At 45.3% G+C, this 18,005-nt stretch overlaps 1 protein-coding gene across 2 annotated transcripts; it reads left to right on the top strand.

The window, feature by feature from the left end:
• The first annotated feature begins 1,628 nt into the window (after window positions 1–1,628).
• On the top strand, window positions 1,629–16,210 carry LOC119159766 (ubiquitin-conjugating enzyme E2 R2). 2 transcript variants are annotated; one of them, XM_075891008.1, is made up of 5 exons: window positions 1,629–2,164; window positions 2,539–2,625; window positions 7,635–7,732; window positions 8,561–8,695; window positions 15,907–16,210. In XM_075891008.1, exons 1-5 carry the CDS (start codon window positions 1,988–1,990, stop codon window positions 16,070–16,072), a joined length of 663 nt encoding a protein of 220 aa, XP_075747123.1. In that variant the 5' UTR covers window positions 1,629–1,987; the 3' UTR covers window positions 16,073–16,210. The 2 variants fall into 2 exon arrangements, with proteins under 2 accessions (XP_075747123.1, XP_037268511.1); XM_037412614.2 differs by lacking the exon at window positions 15,907–16,210 and adding an exon at window positions 9,824–10,892.
• Window positions 16,211–18,005: the final 1,795 nt, after the last annotated feature.

The raw sequence follows: 18,005 nt of genomic DNA on the forward strand, positions 1-18,005 counted from the left end.
CGTTGCACATGTTGTGTAGCACACACGCAGCCATAACTATATAGCAGCACTGTTGCACACTTTTTGCATCAACAAGGTAGAGCCTCCTAAAACGCTGTTTAAGCAGGCCGAAGGTGTTCTCAATAAGCACTCGTTGTTGACTGTGTCGTTTATTGAAGCTCTTTTTCCACGTAGGAAAAGAACTTCCATTGTCCTTGAATGGGGTCATGAGCCATGGCATCAGTGGATATGCACTGTCACCCAGTATATAATTGTCTTCACATTCCTGAATTGCGCGTGCAAAGAAGGGGCTCTCCCTCAGGACACGGGCGTCGTGAACCGAACCTGGAAACCCAATAAACACGTTCAGCAACTTGTTCCTGTCGTCGCAGATTCCTTGCAGGATTATCGAAGGCCACTTTTTCCGGTTGAAGTAAGACTGCGTAGATTCGCTTGGAGTGAGTATCCCGATGTGTGATCCATCGATACAGCCGATGGTGTTTCTTGGGCCCTTGCCTTTACTTTTGGCGAGGAAGCCGTTCTTTATGCGGGTCACTTCCGCGCTACTAGGCCAGCAAATTATCTCATCGCTAATAGCGTGTAAGAAGTGAACGACCCGTGTCACACAAACATGAACAGACGACTCGGTAACATCGAATTTGTCGCCTATGGCGTACATAGATATTTGTGAGCCTAGGTACACAAGCGCTATGAGGCATGTTTTTTCGGCACTGATTTGTTGGCGGCCTTGCACTGCCCTTGGGTAGAAGGCTGAAGTCTTGAACTTGGCCCTGAAACTATCAAAAGTCTCCCTGGACAGCCTGAAGAGGCGCTTGAATTCATACTCATGGTACCTGCCGATAATGCTTTCGTACCCGGGTACACGGTTGGCATCGTCGCGCACCAACGCGCACGCGACCAAGATGCACGCATCGTCGTACTCATCGTCGCAGTCACTGCAAACGGCACCGCTGACGGAATCGTCGTCGCTGCTCGAGTCCAGCAATTCCATCGCAGTCACAAGAAGTGCCATCACGGCCGTGTATTGATCGGACAAGGCGGCGGAGGCGGCTATTTTAGGCTTACACTACAAGGTGTTCTCCGGCCTGCACTCACGTCAACTCACGCCTTCGTTTTGGCTGTAGCCGTCGCGCGCTAGTGTCGGCTAGTGCCGAGGCGTGGTTGAGGCTGCACCTGCACTTGCTCGACCGGCGCTGCACGCTCACTGCACCGCTTGGCACCGCTTTTTCTGCACCTGCACTTTTCTGAACTAGTGCAAGCCAAATCGAAGATTCCTAAGGTCTCCTGTGGCGTCAGCTTTTGTACGCTCGTGCAACAGCCCAGAAAGGAGGAAATCCTCTTCTCCTTAAGAAAAGGTCCATGGCCGCTGCTTGCTTTCGCTCTCCGCTAGTTCCACTACCCCTAGCTATCCCTGCGCCGTGCTCCCTACCGGGCTGCAGAAATTAGGGCGGGGGGCAACGTTAAACCAGTTAAGCGTTGGCGTGGAGGTCGTGCCAAGTTGGCGGCGGCGCTCGCCGGGTAAAATCATCAGTGGCGGCGCACCCAGCTCTAACCAACGTTTATAGAACCTGTTCTATAACCGTTTCAAGCGCAGGTTTTATAAACGTTGGCTCTAACCAGTGACCACGCGCGACTCCATGATTGTTCACGTGACAACACCGCTATACCGATGTCGATCCCGTTATAAAGAAAACACTCTCTGAATTATTCTTATTGAACCACAGTTAAACGCTACCTACACTGGTTTTGCGTTTCATCACGGGTTGTTTTGCTTGGTACATACGTCAAACGCCCGTGGTTCCTTACTAATGTTTCCAGCTGTTGTTCCGGTTCTTGACGTCACGGGTGACCATCTTTGTGGTGTTTTGACATAGCAGCAGCGAGTCCGCTGCTTTTTCATTGTGGTTCCTGCGAGGATCGGCGGTGACCCCGAGGTCTGCCGGCCAGAGCTTTCTTTCCTTGTGGCGCAGACCTTAGGCTCGGTAGTATGGCACAGCAACCAACGAGTAGTGCACTACGAGCCCTGGGCCTAGAATTCAAGAGCCTCCAGGAGGAACCCGTTGAAGGTTTTCGGGTAAAACTGGTCAACGATGACAATCTCTTCGAATGGGAAGTGGCCATCTTCGGCCCGCCCGACACGCTCTATGAGGGTGGATATTTCAAGGTGAGCTTGACCGCTACTCAGTGGTCGCCAGCGCTGCTTTGCATCCAATGGGGCTTGCTCCAAGTAGGCCTACGCCACGCTGCATCACGCGTCTCTATTTTTGGGAAGCGCGTCTTTTTGCGAAAGCCCCGCTGTACGGGATTGTGTCAGCTGTGAGCGGTGACGCGATTTGCGTTACAAGGGTGTTGACTGCAGTACAGCGCGGTGTCCTTGCGCTATGAACTGGAAACGGCGGGGCTTTGTTTAGTCGATCTGTGTATGCGTGCACGGCATTAGTGCGTCTGCACGAACGTACCGCATGACCGTCTAAATAAACGGCACGCTGTCTAGCGATGCATATGAATAAAAGCTTCTTGGCATGGTCAAATGCGCAGGCACACATGAAGTTTCCACCAGACTACCCGTACTCTCCTCCAACGGTACGCTTCCTCACCAAAGTTTGGCATCCCAACGTCTACGAAGTAAGTTTCGACCCAATTTCTTGGTTTCTTTCGCTAAGCGTGGTGAACCTGCATATTTGAACAATATGTAATGTCCTTCGTGTACATAAACGAAGACTAACCCGCTTTAGCTGATGACTTTGTGTGCAGGTCATTTTTTTTTTCTTCTCTCATCCCTTCCGCTTGTCAACTTTTTTTTCCGATTTTCATCTGTGTGACCTTAGTGGGGTTCTTGTATGTAAACTTCCCCTGGGTAGCGCATCTATTGGCGCTTCGCTCGCCACTTGTCGATCCAGCAAAAGTGTTATAAAACCGGCGCGATAAAGTGTAAACGTTCTGAATGCTGTCTTCGCTACTTCGACGATGCGTGGTTCCGACAGGAGCACGAAGTACTGCTAGGGTGGTTTTCGCGTGAAGCATATTGTGTGAATCTTTTGAACGGACCGTGCGGCTGTCCTGTATACCCTGCCCGACGTTGAGATCTAACTTCTGTGCCCTTGCGCGGTGCTCCCACCGTCCAGCATCCCGGAGCCACGATAGCATTAAACAAATATAAATAAATGAAGTTTGTTGCCATCTTCCTGCGCCAGCTAGCTATTCGAGATAAACGCCGGGTGTTTCATTGCGTTGCCCGTTTACGAAAAAGTACACCGGCGCCCGCCAATCACCTTTAAACGAAAGAGCTAAAAAGAAGAAAAAATAGCCCCAGTGGAGGATTAAAGGGATTATTTTCAGCAGCCCTTTCGAGAGCATGTCTGTGACGCAGGAATCAAACGGGTAAATATTAGGCTCTCTTACCTCTACAATTGAGTCAACCAGTTTTATTATTGCATAACCTATTTAATTACAAAGCCTAAAATATATAGACAAGTGTCTCAAAGCACCAAGTGATGGCAAAGTTTTGCCATAGTTTTTGTGCCGCTGATGGAAAAGCACTACCACGCATTTCGGAACCTGCAATAATGGCACCTCCGAGGGCAATGATAAAAATGGAAGTTATGGTATGGAGGGGGGGAGGGAGGGGGGGGGCGCTTGTCATAAAAATTCCCTACTCTTTTGTCATCTTCTCATCTTCCCTACTCTTTTGTCACTAATTCTCATGGGGAGCAATAACATAAGGGCTGTTCAGGTGTGCCGGAGGGTAGATTTATTTATTTAGAAAATTAAGCTGTTCAGGTGTATATCTCTGGCACAGCCCTTTAAGTCCTGGGTGTTCCTGCAGATCATCATAAATGTCTGGCGTTGCTGTTGTAGCTAGGGAACGGATGGGTTTGAGTTGGGCACTTCTTTGATGTTGTCATCTTGCACTTTAAATAATCGTTTGGGTTTATTGTCTAAAAACACCCTTATAATCATGATAGATGCCGCCGTGAAAGTGAGTGAGATTGACTTTATTTAAGCATATCCTGAGGATGCTGAGACGGGGACATTCCGACCCTTAATTCAACCTGGAGGCTCCGGCCCGCCGCGGTGGTCTAGTAGCTAAGGTACTCCGCTGCTGACCCGCAGGTCGCGGGTTCGATTCCCGGCTGCGGCGGCTGCATTTCCGATGGAGGCGGAAATGTTGTAGGCCCGTGTGCTCAGATTTGGGCGCACGTTAAAGAACCCCAGGTGGTCGAAATTTCCGGAGCCCTCCACTACGGCGTCTCTCATAATCATATGGTGGTTTTGGGACGTTAAACCCCACATATCAATCAACCTGGAGGCTCCGCCCAGGATGGCGCTGGCAGCCGAAAGCTTGCAGCGATGTCCCAGGCCCTCTGGACCGCCTGTAGTTGCTGCTTGTATTCTTTGCTCTTGAGGGCTTCCTGCCAAGTTTCTTGGGTATTTACCTGTGCTGCGCTGTGGGTAGGGCACAGCCAAAGCAAGTGTTGAAATTGCAATAGGGATGGTTGCAAAGGGAGCATGTGGGTGGTGTGTCGGGGTCGACTCTGTGTAAGGTGGATGGTGTTATGCACGTATGTGTTTGCAATCATCTTAGAGTTAGAGCTTGTGCTTTGTTAAGTTTTGGGTGCGGTGCTGGGAAAGCACGTCTTTGTCCCTGGTAATGTGAAGTGATCTCGTGGTATGCGAGTGCTTTGTCGTGGCAGCAGAGATTCTCGTGCCGCCCACTCCTCGAGGGGTCATTGTCTGCGGCGTGTGAGCTCACGCGCCAGGCTGTTGACCTCTTTGTTGGGATTGCAGTGGTCAAGTCCCGGTAACTGTCCCATGTGGGCTGGGAACCATGATACGTAGATTTGGGCTTTCTCTTCTTTAATTAGGATCTTTTTTGCATCGTAGTGGAGGGCTGTGGAAATCACCACAGCCTGGTTGATTCAGAATCTGTTTGATCTGTGGCTGCTAGGCATGTAGAGCTTCTCTCCACTTTGGTATTCCTCTGGAGGGCTGTAAGACTTTCCTACTGAAGGCACTGCACTTTTTCCTGTGGTTGTCCTGACAGAGTCAGCTGCATCATAAGCAAGCTTTGGAAGTTAAAACAGCATGTGCTGTGGTACATAAAATATATATTGCAGCTTCCCTTCGTGTATCCGTATTACAGGTTACGAGGGGAGGGCATGGCTCCTTTCGAAATGTGTATATTCTCCTTCAGGCACGATTTGCGATGCACAGACTACGAATGTGTCAAATTCACATAGCACAGTTCCAAGGCCTGTTCATACTTCCTGTTCATACTTGTACCCATCCTGCATATGTATTACATTTGTTGTATGTTTCCCACCCCTTATGTAATACCCCCTCTAGGGGGTCCTTAAGGTAATAAAGTGAAGTGAAGAGGCACTCAGTATTACATTACAAAAAATAAAATGATGCAATGTATTGTTTTCTGCAACTTTCTTAATATGCAATTAAATATTTAGTTCTTCTGCAGTCAGTCGTGTTCCAGTTTGATATGAAAAAAAAAAAGAAATCATAGGGTCCAAATGTGCATGTGCAAGTTGTTTTTCATTGTACTCATTTCGGGAAAAGAAAGGTAGTACTTTTGACCTAGGTCCTGAGGCGTGGCACACAAGACAAATCCGTCGAACATCGCATTACCTTCACCAGAGTGACCAATGACAGTCATACACAGGTCACTGAATTTAAGACATACTGGCCATAGAGAAGGTTCAGTTTATCAAATGAGTCGCGTATCTTGCTCTTTTGTGGCCCCTGCCACCTCAGGGGTATGGATCATAGGCTGCCTGATCCGAAACTAGTTGGTAATTTCTTTCTAGCTTCAATGTCGCCTGTTTCGGTCTGATACACCTAGAGTTTCGTACAATACATACTGGAGGAAACTGTGGCACTAGTGTCTTGGGGAGCTACAATTTGCGACGCTTCAGCCAGCAGGGGAATGATGGGTAGCACACAAATTTGCCTAGTCTTCGTTCTTTCAGCTTCATTTGGCTTTGCCTGTGCTCTAGCCACTTTGTTGCAAGAAAAATAAGTGAATGTTCAGCACTTTCACTTTACCACATTAACCTTTTAGTCTCACCAATTCAAATTGGTTTGCGAAGTTCACAATGATTCATTCTTTTATGCATAACAAATGCAAAAACGCAAGCATAAATGAAGCCACAACTGCGTTCGCAGCCCGCAAACACGGAGACTAGCCAAATTTGTGTACTACCCATCATTCCCATGGGGGCTGAATGATCAAAGCATCAGAGTCCCGTCTAGTTCATATTGAGAAACTCTATGGGGTACACCTTCAAGGAATATTGACTAGGTCTTTCCTGTATTTCAGCAGCAATTATATCTTTTGTGTCAAGTGCCTGTTACAGTGTCTGTTGTTGACTCAGATGCACTGGTGCAGTCTGTTTATAATATTAGTATATATATTGTGTTCCTGGCACCAGATATTTTCTCGAACTTTGTGGACTTGGTTGTCATTAAAGCTGGAAAGGGTAGGGAAAAGAATGAGTGCTTTCGTGTTGCAACAGGACGCAATACTCTAGGAAAGTTGAACTTGACACGCACAAGGTTTACCACAGTGGCTGAAAGATGCATTCATCATTGAAATGCATATGCAGCATGCCTCTTGTTAGTAACACATCGTTTTGCCATGCTGGCTCATCATGAAAGTTTCACATAACTGGTCTGTGGGATGTGCATGTTATATATATATATATATAAAGGAAAGAAGTGTATATCTAAGGTCTCGTTTTTCCGTGTTTTAACACAATATTAATGAGATCTAACAGACAGTAATGCCAAGTAATGTACAGGGGAAGTTATTAGAACCAATGGAATGTAAATAAGAAGACAGAAAAGTGGATGAAAAAATAACCAGCCGTGAGCAGGAATCGAACCTACGACCTTCGAATAACGCGTTCGATGACGCCAAGCATGCGCATAAGTGTTTTCACACTCGTCGTTTGGCTTATAGATGGCGCTGACTGTCACTCATACTTCTAAATTCACATATAAACCCAAAAAAGTGGATGGAGGGAAGGCCGCTGTGGTAGCTCAGTGGTTAGAGCATCGAACGCGTTATTCGAAGGTCGTAGGTTCGATTCCTGCTCACGGCTGGTTATTTTTTCATCCACTTTTCTTTCTTCTTATTTACATTCCATTGGTTCTAATAACTTCCCCTGTACATTACTTGGCATTACTGTCTGTTAGATCTCATTAATATATATATATATATATATATATATATATATATATATATATATATATATATATATAGTTTTTTGTGCGAGACTGGTTACAGACACACACGATGGCAGCGAACAGCTATGGTGCCAAAAATGACACACACACACACACACACACACACACACACACACACACACACACATATATATATATTCTGTGTGCTACACATAGATATTGATAATAAGACTTCGCTTACATTTATGTCAATTGACCAAAAGGATAATTTGCGGCTTGTCCGTTCAGGTTTTCTAGCTTGCTGTAGTGGGTGCTACTTTGTTGGTCTGTTCTGTGACATCACTGTGTTCATGGTGCATGATAAAGCTTGTATTGAAAAATGCTGGTGTATTGGTAGCTACGTAACTTGCATCACGTCATTTGATTTTATGCAGAATGGGGACTTGTGCATCTCTATTCTTCATCCGCCCATTGATGACCCTCAGAGTGGTGAGCTACCGTGTGAACGTTGGAATCCCACACAGAATGTCAGGCAAGTGTTTGACAAACTTGTATTTAACAGATTATGTATATTAACAGCACATTGTGTCTATGACTACACTTCACACAAATCCTTCACATGCACCTTTTTAACTTAACACTAGAGGCACACCTGTGGTGATGGCTTTCCAGTTTGTTTGCTTTGGTTTATGTTCATGGTAGTGCTACTGATATTTCACCATTAGAGTAGCAGTCAAATTGTGGGGAGTCGTGAGCTCTGTAATACTATGCAAACCTATTGTGCGATAATAAATTGACATTTCGTGGGGCTAGATTATGCAATGTGCAGCCACATAACAGCTGTAGATGTGAATTATTTGCACAATTAAAAGCCATCGGAGCACTCACTGGGCCACGTGCTGCAGCAACCTCGATTACCAAATGCATTTTACCTCAGTCCTGTATTGTACTGCTCAAGTGAGCCTTGTAAAAACAAACTTCTATATTGTCATCGCAACATTGATAGATTTATTTTACATGGTCGTCTGTGTGGTCATCATATTGTAGAAATGCAACATCCTAACAGTACAGTCCACGGACTTGTTTGTGGAATGCAGTGGATCTTGGTTTCAGCATGTGTAAAAAGCCAGAACACTGGGTTCACAGCACAAGCATGCAAACAAGTTTTTTTTCCCTAAAAGTAGCATGGAGAGAGTGAAAACAAATTGAATTTTCCTCTTGTGTCTTTACTGTGGAACCAAGCAGGAGTGTGCAGTATTATAGACCAGTTATTAGGCTTAGAAGTGCTGTGGGAGGCTGGCCATCACTGGGTCCTGAAGTGAAAGTTCAACAGTGTCATTATTCTCCTTTTATTTTGCAGGACCATCTTGCTCAGCGTCATCTCACTGTTGAATGAGCCCAACACTTTCTCTCCAGCCAATGTAGATGCCTCGGTCATGTACCGGCGCTGGAAAGACTCGAAGGGTGCAGATAAAGAGTATGAGAACATCATACGGTGAGTCAGCAAAATTTTAACACATCAGAGACCGTTTGGAATAACACTGCATTGTCAAAGCTTGGCAAACGTTGATCTGCATTGGCAAACGGTGATCTATACAACTGAGACTGTAACCATTATTAGCGGAAATAAACTTTTTGTAAGTAGACAAATCAGTTACTGTGAACACTGAGATGTCTAGTACAGCTAGTAGTTAGCACAGAGCAAACGTAAACCAGTAAATATGATGAGCTGTCTTGCTGCTTATCTTCCATTGTGAAATAATGGGCTAGTGAGATGCACTAATTCAGTGCGCTCAGTGAAACAACTGTATTGATGGCCAAGGTGTTGCCAGTATTTTCATAATGTGCAGAGCTGCAATGGTCAGAACTAGGCTTTCATGTGTTTTCAGCTACATCAGCTACCGCTAATGTTGGAAGTGATTTGTATAGTGAAATAATAGTCACGCATATAGTCTCCGATGCTACAAGCTTGCAATAAGTTTTGGGGCAATCCTGTGAGCGACGGTTTTGGCTTTGCTGTAATAGCTTTTTGTTGGGCTGATATTATACATAGAGGTGAATGCCAAAGAAATAATAGGGTGGCGGTAGCTTTTCATTGCATACATTCTGAGCGCTTTTGAGTATTATCATAAAGAATGACAACTGACGTACATTGGTAATGCTTTAGGGCTGGTGTGCCACTGTGGTGCCTCAGAATTTGGTGATCTAAAGTGTATGGGTTCAATTCAAGCTGTGTTGGTCACATTTCAACGAAGGCGAAATGCTAGTGGCACATGTACTATGGAAAAAAATACTTGTTGAAGGTCTGTGCTGGTTGCTTTGTGCATTGATATTCCCTGTGAGAGTTACCTCTAAGCGTTCCTTCCATCTCTTTGAGACTGCTCTCTAGTGCTTGCAGGACCTATTCTCCAAATCCTATCCCTGCATTGCTTTTTTGATAGGACCTCTGTCCTCAAAGCACATTTTGAAGCCATGTTATGGCACTTGGCATGCCTGCATTGTGATGATTGCTAATGGTGCCCCTCCCTCCTGTCTTCTCCTTCCAATTCCTGGTCCCACCTTCACCTCCCCCTTTCATGTCGGCCTCATTCTATGTGCCATCTGGGAACGTGCTCGACCACAGGAAGCAAGTGTCAGCCACGCGACTTGAGGCTGACCGTGACAATGTGACCGTGCCAACTACCATCGATGAGTATTGTGTCAAACATAGGCAGAAAGTAACAGACGACTCTGCGATGTCTGCTGAAGCCGATATGACTGACTTTTATGATGACGACTACGATGACGACTTGGAAGATGATGAGGAGGATGAAGAAGTAGAAGAGGAGGAAGATGCTGGACGCGGTGACGGCCACCAGGTTGGGCGCCGTAGTACAGGGCCACCCCATTACAAGGACGATGATGACTCGGGCAACGGTGAGTCCTGATTGCTTGCCCCACAGCGACACCAACAACAACGACCTGAAGGCGCCACCGTTGCTGCCGGCACTGGTGAGAGGTTTCTGCAGAGGTGTCCAACCATCTCCAAGAGCAGTCGCCAGTGCAGCAGCCAGCAGGGGATTGTGTTTTCCATTCAGGGATGACATTTCGTTTTTCGGGACATGGGTCACACTTGATGAGGCGGGCACCATCCCCTGCCCCAAGTGTGTGCAAGCAAGAAGGGTCGGTCGACGCGTTGCGCCTATGTCAACACCTGTCTTCTGTGTTGTCCGCTTTTAATTTTAATAGTTCAGTACATGTGGTACACACGGTGTTTGCCGCGAGGGCTGTGGTGTCGGCGCTTTTGGCAAGGGTGCACAGTCAGTATGGCCAGCCCAATCCACTGCTGCTGTAGACCGTCACGCAGGCCACAACGTCCATCGATCATGCGTCTGCGAGACTGAGGTTTTCTCAAGCCATTTTACTTTTCTTGTTGTGTCGGTTTGGTTCTGAGCTATTTAAAAACTATTTATAGACATGACGCCACGCCTGTGTGTGCAAGTACCAGCTAGAGTGTTTTGTTAACTTTTCTCTTGTCTTTTATTTTTGTTTGTGAGTGGAACCTGTCTGAATGCTTTCTGCCGTCTTTTCAAACGCACATATGCTGCCTGTGGGTGTGATGCAAGGAAGTGCTAGGGTGCGTCAGCTGGCTGCAAGTTTCATGAAGACACAAATGAAGGCAGTGACTTAAGAATAAAGTGGTGAAAGACGTGCTTGTGTGTGTGTATCAGACATTGATTTCCATTTTGGCATTATTAAAACTGGGAACACGTAGCAGAGATCTAGCCACGTAACTTGATTTATGCCATTGGTAGTTGAAAGCACTGCAAGTTGAATGGGAACAGCTCTCAGTTGTCATTGGTGCGCTTGCCATGAATCTTCTCACCGTGGTGGTCTAATAGCTAAGGTACTCGGCTGCTGACCCACAGGTCATGGGATCGAAACCCGGCTGCAGCGGCTGCACTCTTGATGGAAGCGAAAATGATGTAGGCCCGTGTGCTCACATTTTGGTGCATGTTAAAGAACCCCAGATGGTTAAAATTACCGGAGCCTTCCACTATGGCGTCTCTCATAATCATATGGTGGTTTTGCAACGTTAAACCTCGCATATCAAGCCATATCAATCGAATCTTGCAATTTTGTGCGACAAGAAGCATTTACAAGTGTTGCGTGAAGTTGCCATTTTTTTGGTAGTCCTCTTTTCATACAGAGGCCTGTCCTCGCTTGCTTCAGAATTGCCAATGCCCATTTTTTGACGTTGCTTGGCAGGTAGCATGCTATTTGCGATTAGTAGGCACAAATAAAGAGTGTCATTTGGATTATATGCACTTCTTGTCGCAGGGTGCTGGCACCGTACAGTGCTCCATAATCTGCCAACATGGTGCAGTGATGCACTCTAATGACATGACTCGTACGCAGGAAGTTCAGAGAGAGCATAGGCATGTGCGCAGCGGGGGCAGCTGTGCCCCCTAGTCACCCAAGAAGAGGGTGCAAAAGCAGCCCCATACGATTGACGTAATAGAAAGGGGGGTGTAAAGTCAGTCCCATACATTGATATAATAGGGAGGGGGGATGCTGCAATGAACGTTCGCCACTGCCTGAAGGGGAACCCTGTGCCCGCCTATGGGAGAGGGCGATCGCATTTCATTACGCACACTGATTTAACTTCTTTCCCCCGTGCCATCCCTCCCCATGTAGCTTTCAGCACATTGGTTGTGGCGAGAGAAGAGACAAAACATGGCCGGTCAACAGGCTCAGACTTTTTTTTTACACCCCCCAAAGAAGCTCAGAAATTCGTAGAGTTGACCGTGGCAATCACGTTTTCTAAATATCACAGCGCTGCATGTTGTCCGAACACTCTATTTCGAAAAACAATTCTCGCGCTCCTTTCCTATGCCTGACCAATTGTCCTTTCAGGCGCAGTGACGCAAAGTTGCCGTTAGGCGACCTGACGTACGCGGCTCGTCGATTAGTCTAAACAAGCGCCGATGACGGGCTACGCCTTCCCCTCCTTGTGAGGGAGAAGGGTGGCGAGGCCGTGCGAAAATTTGAAACCAGCTGAAACCAATCTTCTAACCCCTATAACTACCTTAATATAGCACATATTCATAAAATTCTTGCAGCAGCATGTTCACAAAGCAAAAGTGCACATATTTCTTTTTATAACAATTTTTGAACTTCGGGGCTTTTTACTGGCCCCATAATCTGCTAACGTGACACAGTCACCCATACTTGCACACAGGAATCTCATTAGGAGAGGGCGATCGCTTGTCATTACACACTGAAGTAACTTCTTTTCCCCGTGTCATCTCTCTCACTGTAGCTTCCAGTGCACTCATTGCAACAATGGAAGAGAGCTCTTAAAGGGCTACTCACTAGGCCCCATAACAAATTATAGTCGGACCGTGGAAGTTGTTTTGTGTCTGATGAGGAGCATTATGCCACAAAAATTTTTTCAATCGGTTCATTACGAGCGAAGAAAACTATTTTTTTGAAGCGGCGCGAAACGAGCATAAGAGGAGGCGAGCTCGAAACCCTTGCCGCTTTCTCGCGAAGCCTTTGCAAGCTAAATCTCTTTCCTACCCTCTCCGTCATCTGACGAAGAGGGCACGTGTGCATGACGCACCCAAACAAGCCCAACGCTCGAGCACATGAGCGGCTTTGCTTTGTTGACCAGCGTTATCTTGTTGTCTACTGCCTGTTTCTGCGGGATGTTTTGGAAACTCTTGTTTAGATGCAGTAGAATAGATTAGCACAACGAGTGCACGAACACGTAGGAGCGTTACTTTGACTTCCACGGCTGTTGTATGCTCGATGCGGGCACACGAACACATGCGAAACGTTGCGATTCACGGAGAAAAAAAATGTAAAAAAGATGTTGACATTCTTTATTGTGTCTCAACATTTATTTCAGGATTTATTATTCTCTTCAAGCAGCAAAACACATAAACTATGCATGTCGTTAAATAATTTTTGCCATGCCAAGTGCCACTGTTGGCAATGTAAGAGCACTGGCAATGTAAGAGCCCTGTCGTCTACATAAAGAACGAATGTCACTGCACTGCCGTGTACGCAGGGCAATTTGTACGTGCACGTCATGCCCTCATTCTCAAGGCACGCGCCCGCGAAAGGAAGGGGGAGCAGCGTTCATCTTCAAATTTGACCTATTTTCGCGGCACTTAGCGTTGCAAATTTTGGCAGACGTGATCGTGAATGCCCCATCTATGCAGTGCGCTTGTCAGCTCAAAATTGTCAAACCTGATGGGTGGCCTTTTAAAGCACGCGACAAATCTCCGTAACCTCTCGTTTTTGACAGGTTTGAGAAACTTTACCGGCAATTGATTTGCAAGCTCGCCACTGAGGCCATTTGATGGTTACTTGGATAAGTGGTTCCTGGCCCCTTTAAGTGTGGTTGGAAATGAATAAGCAGAATGCGATAATAGTTTGTGTTCTTGAGATATGGTGAGAGTTCACAATAGGCAAGCAGACCGGAAAATCTGTGCAGGGGTATGCATATATAGGTCCACTACTTTTAGGGGTGCCTACTCGATTAAACGAAATTCACTGAAAATAAAGAAGATGAACTGGGAGATTTTCAGTACACATTCTCAACTTATGGCAGGGAACTTGTCACTATCGCTGAAGTATCGAGTTTACAGCCTTTGGTATTTACCCTGTGTAAGATGGTAAGTTTAAAAACTTGTTATAACCAGCTCATATGCCCTAAATTAAGTAAATTTTAAAACTGTACATGTTTTACAGGTTATCACCTGCATTCTGCTGAAAGTCAAATCCCGTTAGTTTTAAAATTTGCTTCTACTTCCTTTGACCGAAAAAGAATGACACTTGCACATGTCTTGTTTAAAGTTTTTTCATATAGTGTGCAAGTTAGTTGGGCCATGACATGTATGCTTATTTTTCTTTTGTAATATGTGATATATACATTGTTCGACTGAATCGCTATTCACTTTGAACCTAAAATTTACTATTCACACAAGCATAGCATGGATGAGGATGGTAAAGGACAAGGTGTAAATCGAGGAATTTGCAGGCGAAGAATGTAATGCACTAAAGCTTGGCAGGATGGGTCAAATATCATTGGGAGAGGCCTTCATCCTGTACCAGACATAAGATAGGCTGATGATGATGATATGGAGTAGAATCTATGCCTGTCTACTCAAGTTTGGCTGTGTCTAATCAATAAGAGTGATATGCAGAGCAAAATATGCTTAGCACTGACGGGAGAAGTAAACAGTACTCGCACACGTGGTCGCCACTTATAGGTGTCTCTCTTTTTTTCTTTCCTAACTTATTTCGATGATATATTTCTGGTAGCCACTTCAAAAGTGTTTGAAATGTTAAAAAAAGAAATTTGCTGCCCTTTTAAGGGGCCCCTAAACCACCCAGCCGTCGACATTTAGTTGAGGTGAGCAAGTTGTGCTCGAGTTTACAACGAACACGTAGCCATGAGAATTTTTCGAAACAGTGCCGTAATGGTGAAGCTACACGATCGAAACGCGACGATCGCTTCTTTCCCTCTTTCCTACGCTACCCTCTTCCAAAACCACTTGGCCCCTCCTCATCTCGCGTGGAATACGTCACCACTGACGCGCTGTTTGAGACAGCGTCTACTTCCAGTTGCCGCGATCCGCCACTCCGACGACCCAGGTCGCTGTCAACTGTGTTTTGTGTGTCGTCCGAGTGCACTGATCGTTGACTACCCGCTGTTGCTGTTGTGCCGGCGTGTGCCCCTACGAATCGTGCCGGTATGGACCTTGTGTTGCGTTAAGGGCCGCAGGTGTCGATTCGCAAGCAGCAACACGACCGAAAACAGTAAGGTGCGTGCAGACAGCTGTTTGCAGAGTGACCGGAAGTCGTCGGTTGTCGTTCGGCGAACGGCAAGCATCGAAAGTGGTAACGTCATCGAGTTTCACTGGTGATGTCACACGTCAGTGGCGGGAATGGCGGGGACCGGAAAATAGAAGCTATTGTTTTTTCGAAATTGTGGCGCGCCCGCTACCTGTAGCGCTGCGGCGTGTTGCATCGTTGATCACGACTGCATTCTGCACGTGATGCGCTAGTTTACTTGAAATGTTTGGGAAAATATCGGAGGGGGTTTAGGGGCCTTTTAAGTCTCATTGCAAATGTGAACCATTAGAACAATGGTCGACACATGTGAAACAGTACAACAAAATTTTTTTTAGCATCATTCCTATCATTGGAGCAATTTGAAACGGGTATCTATAGAAATTACTGGTGTGTGTTTCCAAAAACTTGCTTAATTCACTTCTCCGATTCATCAACACTTTTTGTTGTGCAATAGGCTTCCTCTTCCTCTGAACACCAACGGAAGGAGTTGTGGGGTAATTCGCTCATGCAGCAAGAATGACAAATGATCAGAAGGTTAAAATGTGGGGAAAAGCAGCTGGGTGCTTTAGAGCCATGATGTTTCTTCAGTGTCCTGTTTATGTACTTTGACTGCTGTGCTGAGGTCAGGGTTGCACCATAGTCTTGCAACATTTAAGTGCTATGCATATTTAGATGGAGGCTGCTGGATGGAGCTACTTAGGAAATCTCGGTAATTGAAATTCTTTTAACACCCTCCCCCTGAGAACCAATTTTTCCAAAGCTCTAATAGCGCTTGTCATCGTATGCACTCCCTTAGCTACTCAATAGCTTGGCTTGCCCTGAGGGGCCTTAGACGCTGACCGTTCTTCACTTCCTCAGGAAGTGTGTGGCCGACAGCCGGTTAGAGGCAGAGAAGGATGGCGTGCGGATCCCAACGACTGTGGATGACTATGTTGTCAAGCGCCAGCAACCAAAGCAAGTAGAGACATCAACCGACCTCACGGACATCTTCTATGATACGACAGATGACGACACCGGAGACTGAGTAGTACCACGACACCAGTGATTGAATAGTACTGGGAAGAAGGGTAGTTGGGAAAAAGGGGATTTTGACTGCCGTTTCTGTACATAATTTTTTGCCCATTTTAACCTGCACAATAAAATAAGTAATGCGAAGATATAAGTCCATTACCGTTACTGTTTACAGTTGCTTAAGCAATAGCATTTGGCAGGGTTTAACGTTTTGTCACTCTGCAAGTTCTTTTGCACACTTCATATGTTTCCTTCAAGTTCAGCTCATTTGTTCTACACCAGCTATTGAATTCTACACCAGAAATATTCTATCGAATTCGCACTTACACTTCACTATTGTCATTTGCTTCAGACCCTAAGTTTAGCTATTCGCACAGCTCTAGAAAAAAAAAACTAAAAATTAATCGTGTCCCATTGACTAGCACTGGGGTTTCTATGTGACAATGAGAAGTGGAAGTTTGAGAATAAAAGTTTGAAATGATTTATTGTCAAGACCCATGACCATGGCATTGCAGATGGGGACTTGCGTCTAAGTTACAAAAAGACAACTGTTGGTATCTGCTTTTCTTTACTTGCACCTATAGGTTGTAGTTTTTCTGCAAGTGCAAGATTTAACAGTACTGCAGCAATTTGATGAAATATTGCCTGCCATGGAGATATCATATCTCCATCTATCCACTCGTCTTGCTGCTGTGTGAGTGTGTGGCGGGCTGTATGGGAAGAGTTCAATAGGTCTACAAGCTCTACGCATATAAGATTTCCTTTGTTCTTTCAAGAATGATAACACAGGTGTAGTAGTTCACTAATTTTTTTATACTCAAACACACGAACCAGATGTTCAGCAAAAAAATATACTGCTTATCGCTTCGGAACACGGTAGTTCTGGGTATAAAAGAGTTGTTGCGGCCACATGGAGATTCCGTTTCAAATGAAGGTTTGTTTCAACGGTTATGGTGTATAGTTGCACAGACAACTAGGTTCCCAAACAGTCTCACATCGCTTAAGCAAATTCGTTAACCTTACGGTGAGTGTGTGTGTCTCTTAAGCAGCTTATCACTTTCATCAATATGATACACGGTGCTGTGGCCTTTACTAGCACTGAACCTCACATTAGATGCATTTGTGTTGTAGAGCTCTTATACATGTATCAAGTTATGTGCAGGGTTTTGTTACGAAACAAAGTTCCAAAAATTAATTTTTTTTCCTTCTAGTATACAAGATTAGCTTATATCTAACATCCCTATACCCAGTTTCAAACATCAGGTGCAACGCGGTGAAAGCTATGCAAGAAGTTCGGTCGGCAAAACATGTCACTCCGTGCGTCTCGTGGTCAACTTTTGTCATTGTAGAAGTGCCAAGCATTTATAACGGAACATGATCATTTAATACTGAGCCCAAGAACAAAGAAACAAATCTATTTTGGGAAGTATCAACATTGAACTATTTTTTTAATGTGAACGCATCGACTGCAACAAGTCTTGCTAGCCTCCATAGCATTGCACCTGATGTGTCAAATGGAGTATAGCAATGCAGATAAAATATTTAGCTTTTTGTACATCTTTATAAATTTTTCTTATTTTATCAGTTCTCGGTACGATAAGCGTTAGAAAGCCTGGGGGCAAGAATATAGCTCGGTGGACACATTGAAAGGCCAAACCATAGGAACAGTGCTCGCAAGGCTTCGTTTATAAGTATGCCTTCTATTACTATTTTCCCTAACTTTCATCTATAATTATGTAAAAGGAGCTATTGAAGTTTTCACTCTGCCAATAGGCTGACTTCCTACAAGTCATCACAAACCTGCAGACATCCTGTGTGCTCAGCACGATACACAGTTTGAAAGAAGGGATTTAAATGGAGAATTGAAAGAATTTTTGACCTGAACTCGTGAACACAGTCTCTTACGCATTGCTGTGTCTAGTCTTTCAGCTTGGTACGTTTAGGTT

Source organism: Rhipicephalus microplus, chromosome 1, assembly GCF_043290135.1.
Source record: "Rhipicephalus microplus isolate Deutch F79 chromosome 1, USDA_Rmic, whole genome shotgun sequence".
Lineage (NCBI taxonomy): Eukaryota > Metazoa > Arthropoda > Arachnida > Ixodida > Ixodidae > Rhipicephalus > Rhipicephalus microplus.

Coding starts and splice junctions, on each gene's coding strand:
- LOC119159766 (XM_037412614.2), top strand. CDS start 1,988: ATGGCACAGCAACCAACGAGTAGTGCACTACGAGCCCTGGGCCTAGAA. Junction 7,733..8,560: donor AATCCCACACAGAATGTCAG/GCAAGTGTTTGA, acceptor TTTATTTTGCAG/GACCATCTTGCTCAGCGTCA. Junction 8,696..9,823: donor GAGTATGAGAACATCATACG/GTGAGTCAGCAA, acceptor GCTCGACCACAG/GAAGCAAGTGTCAGCCACGC.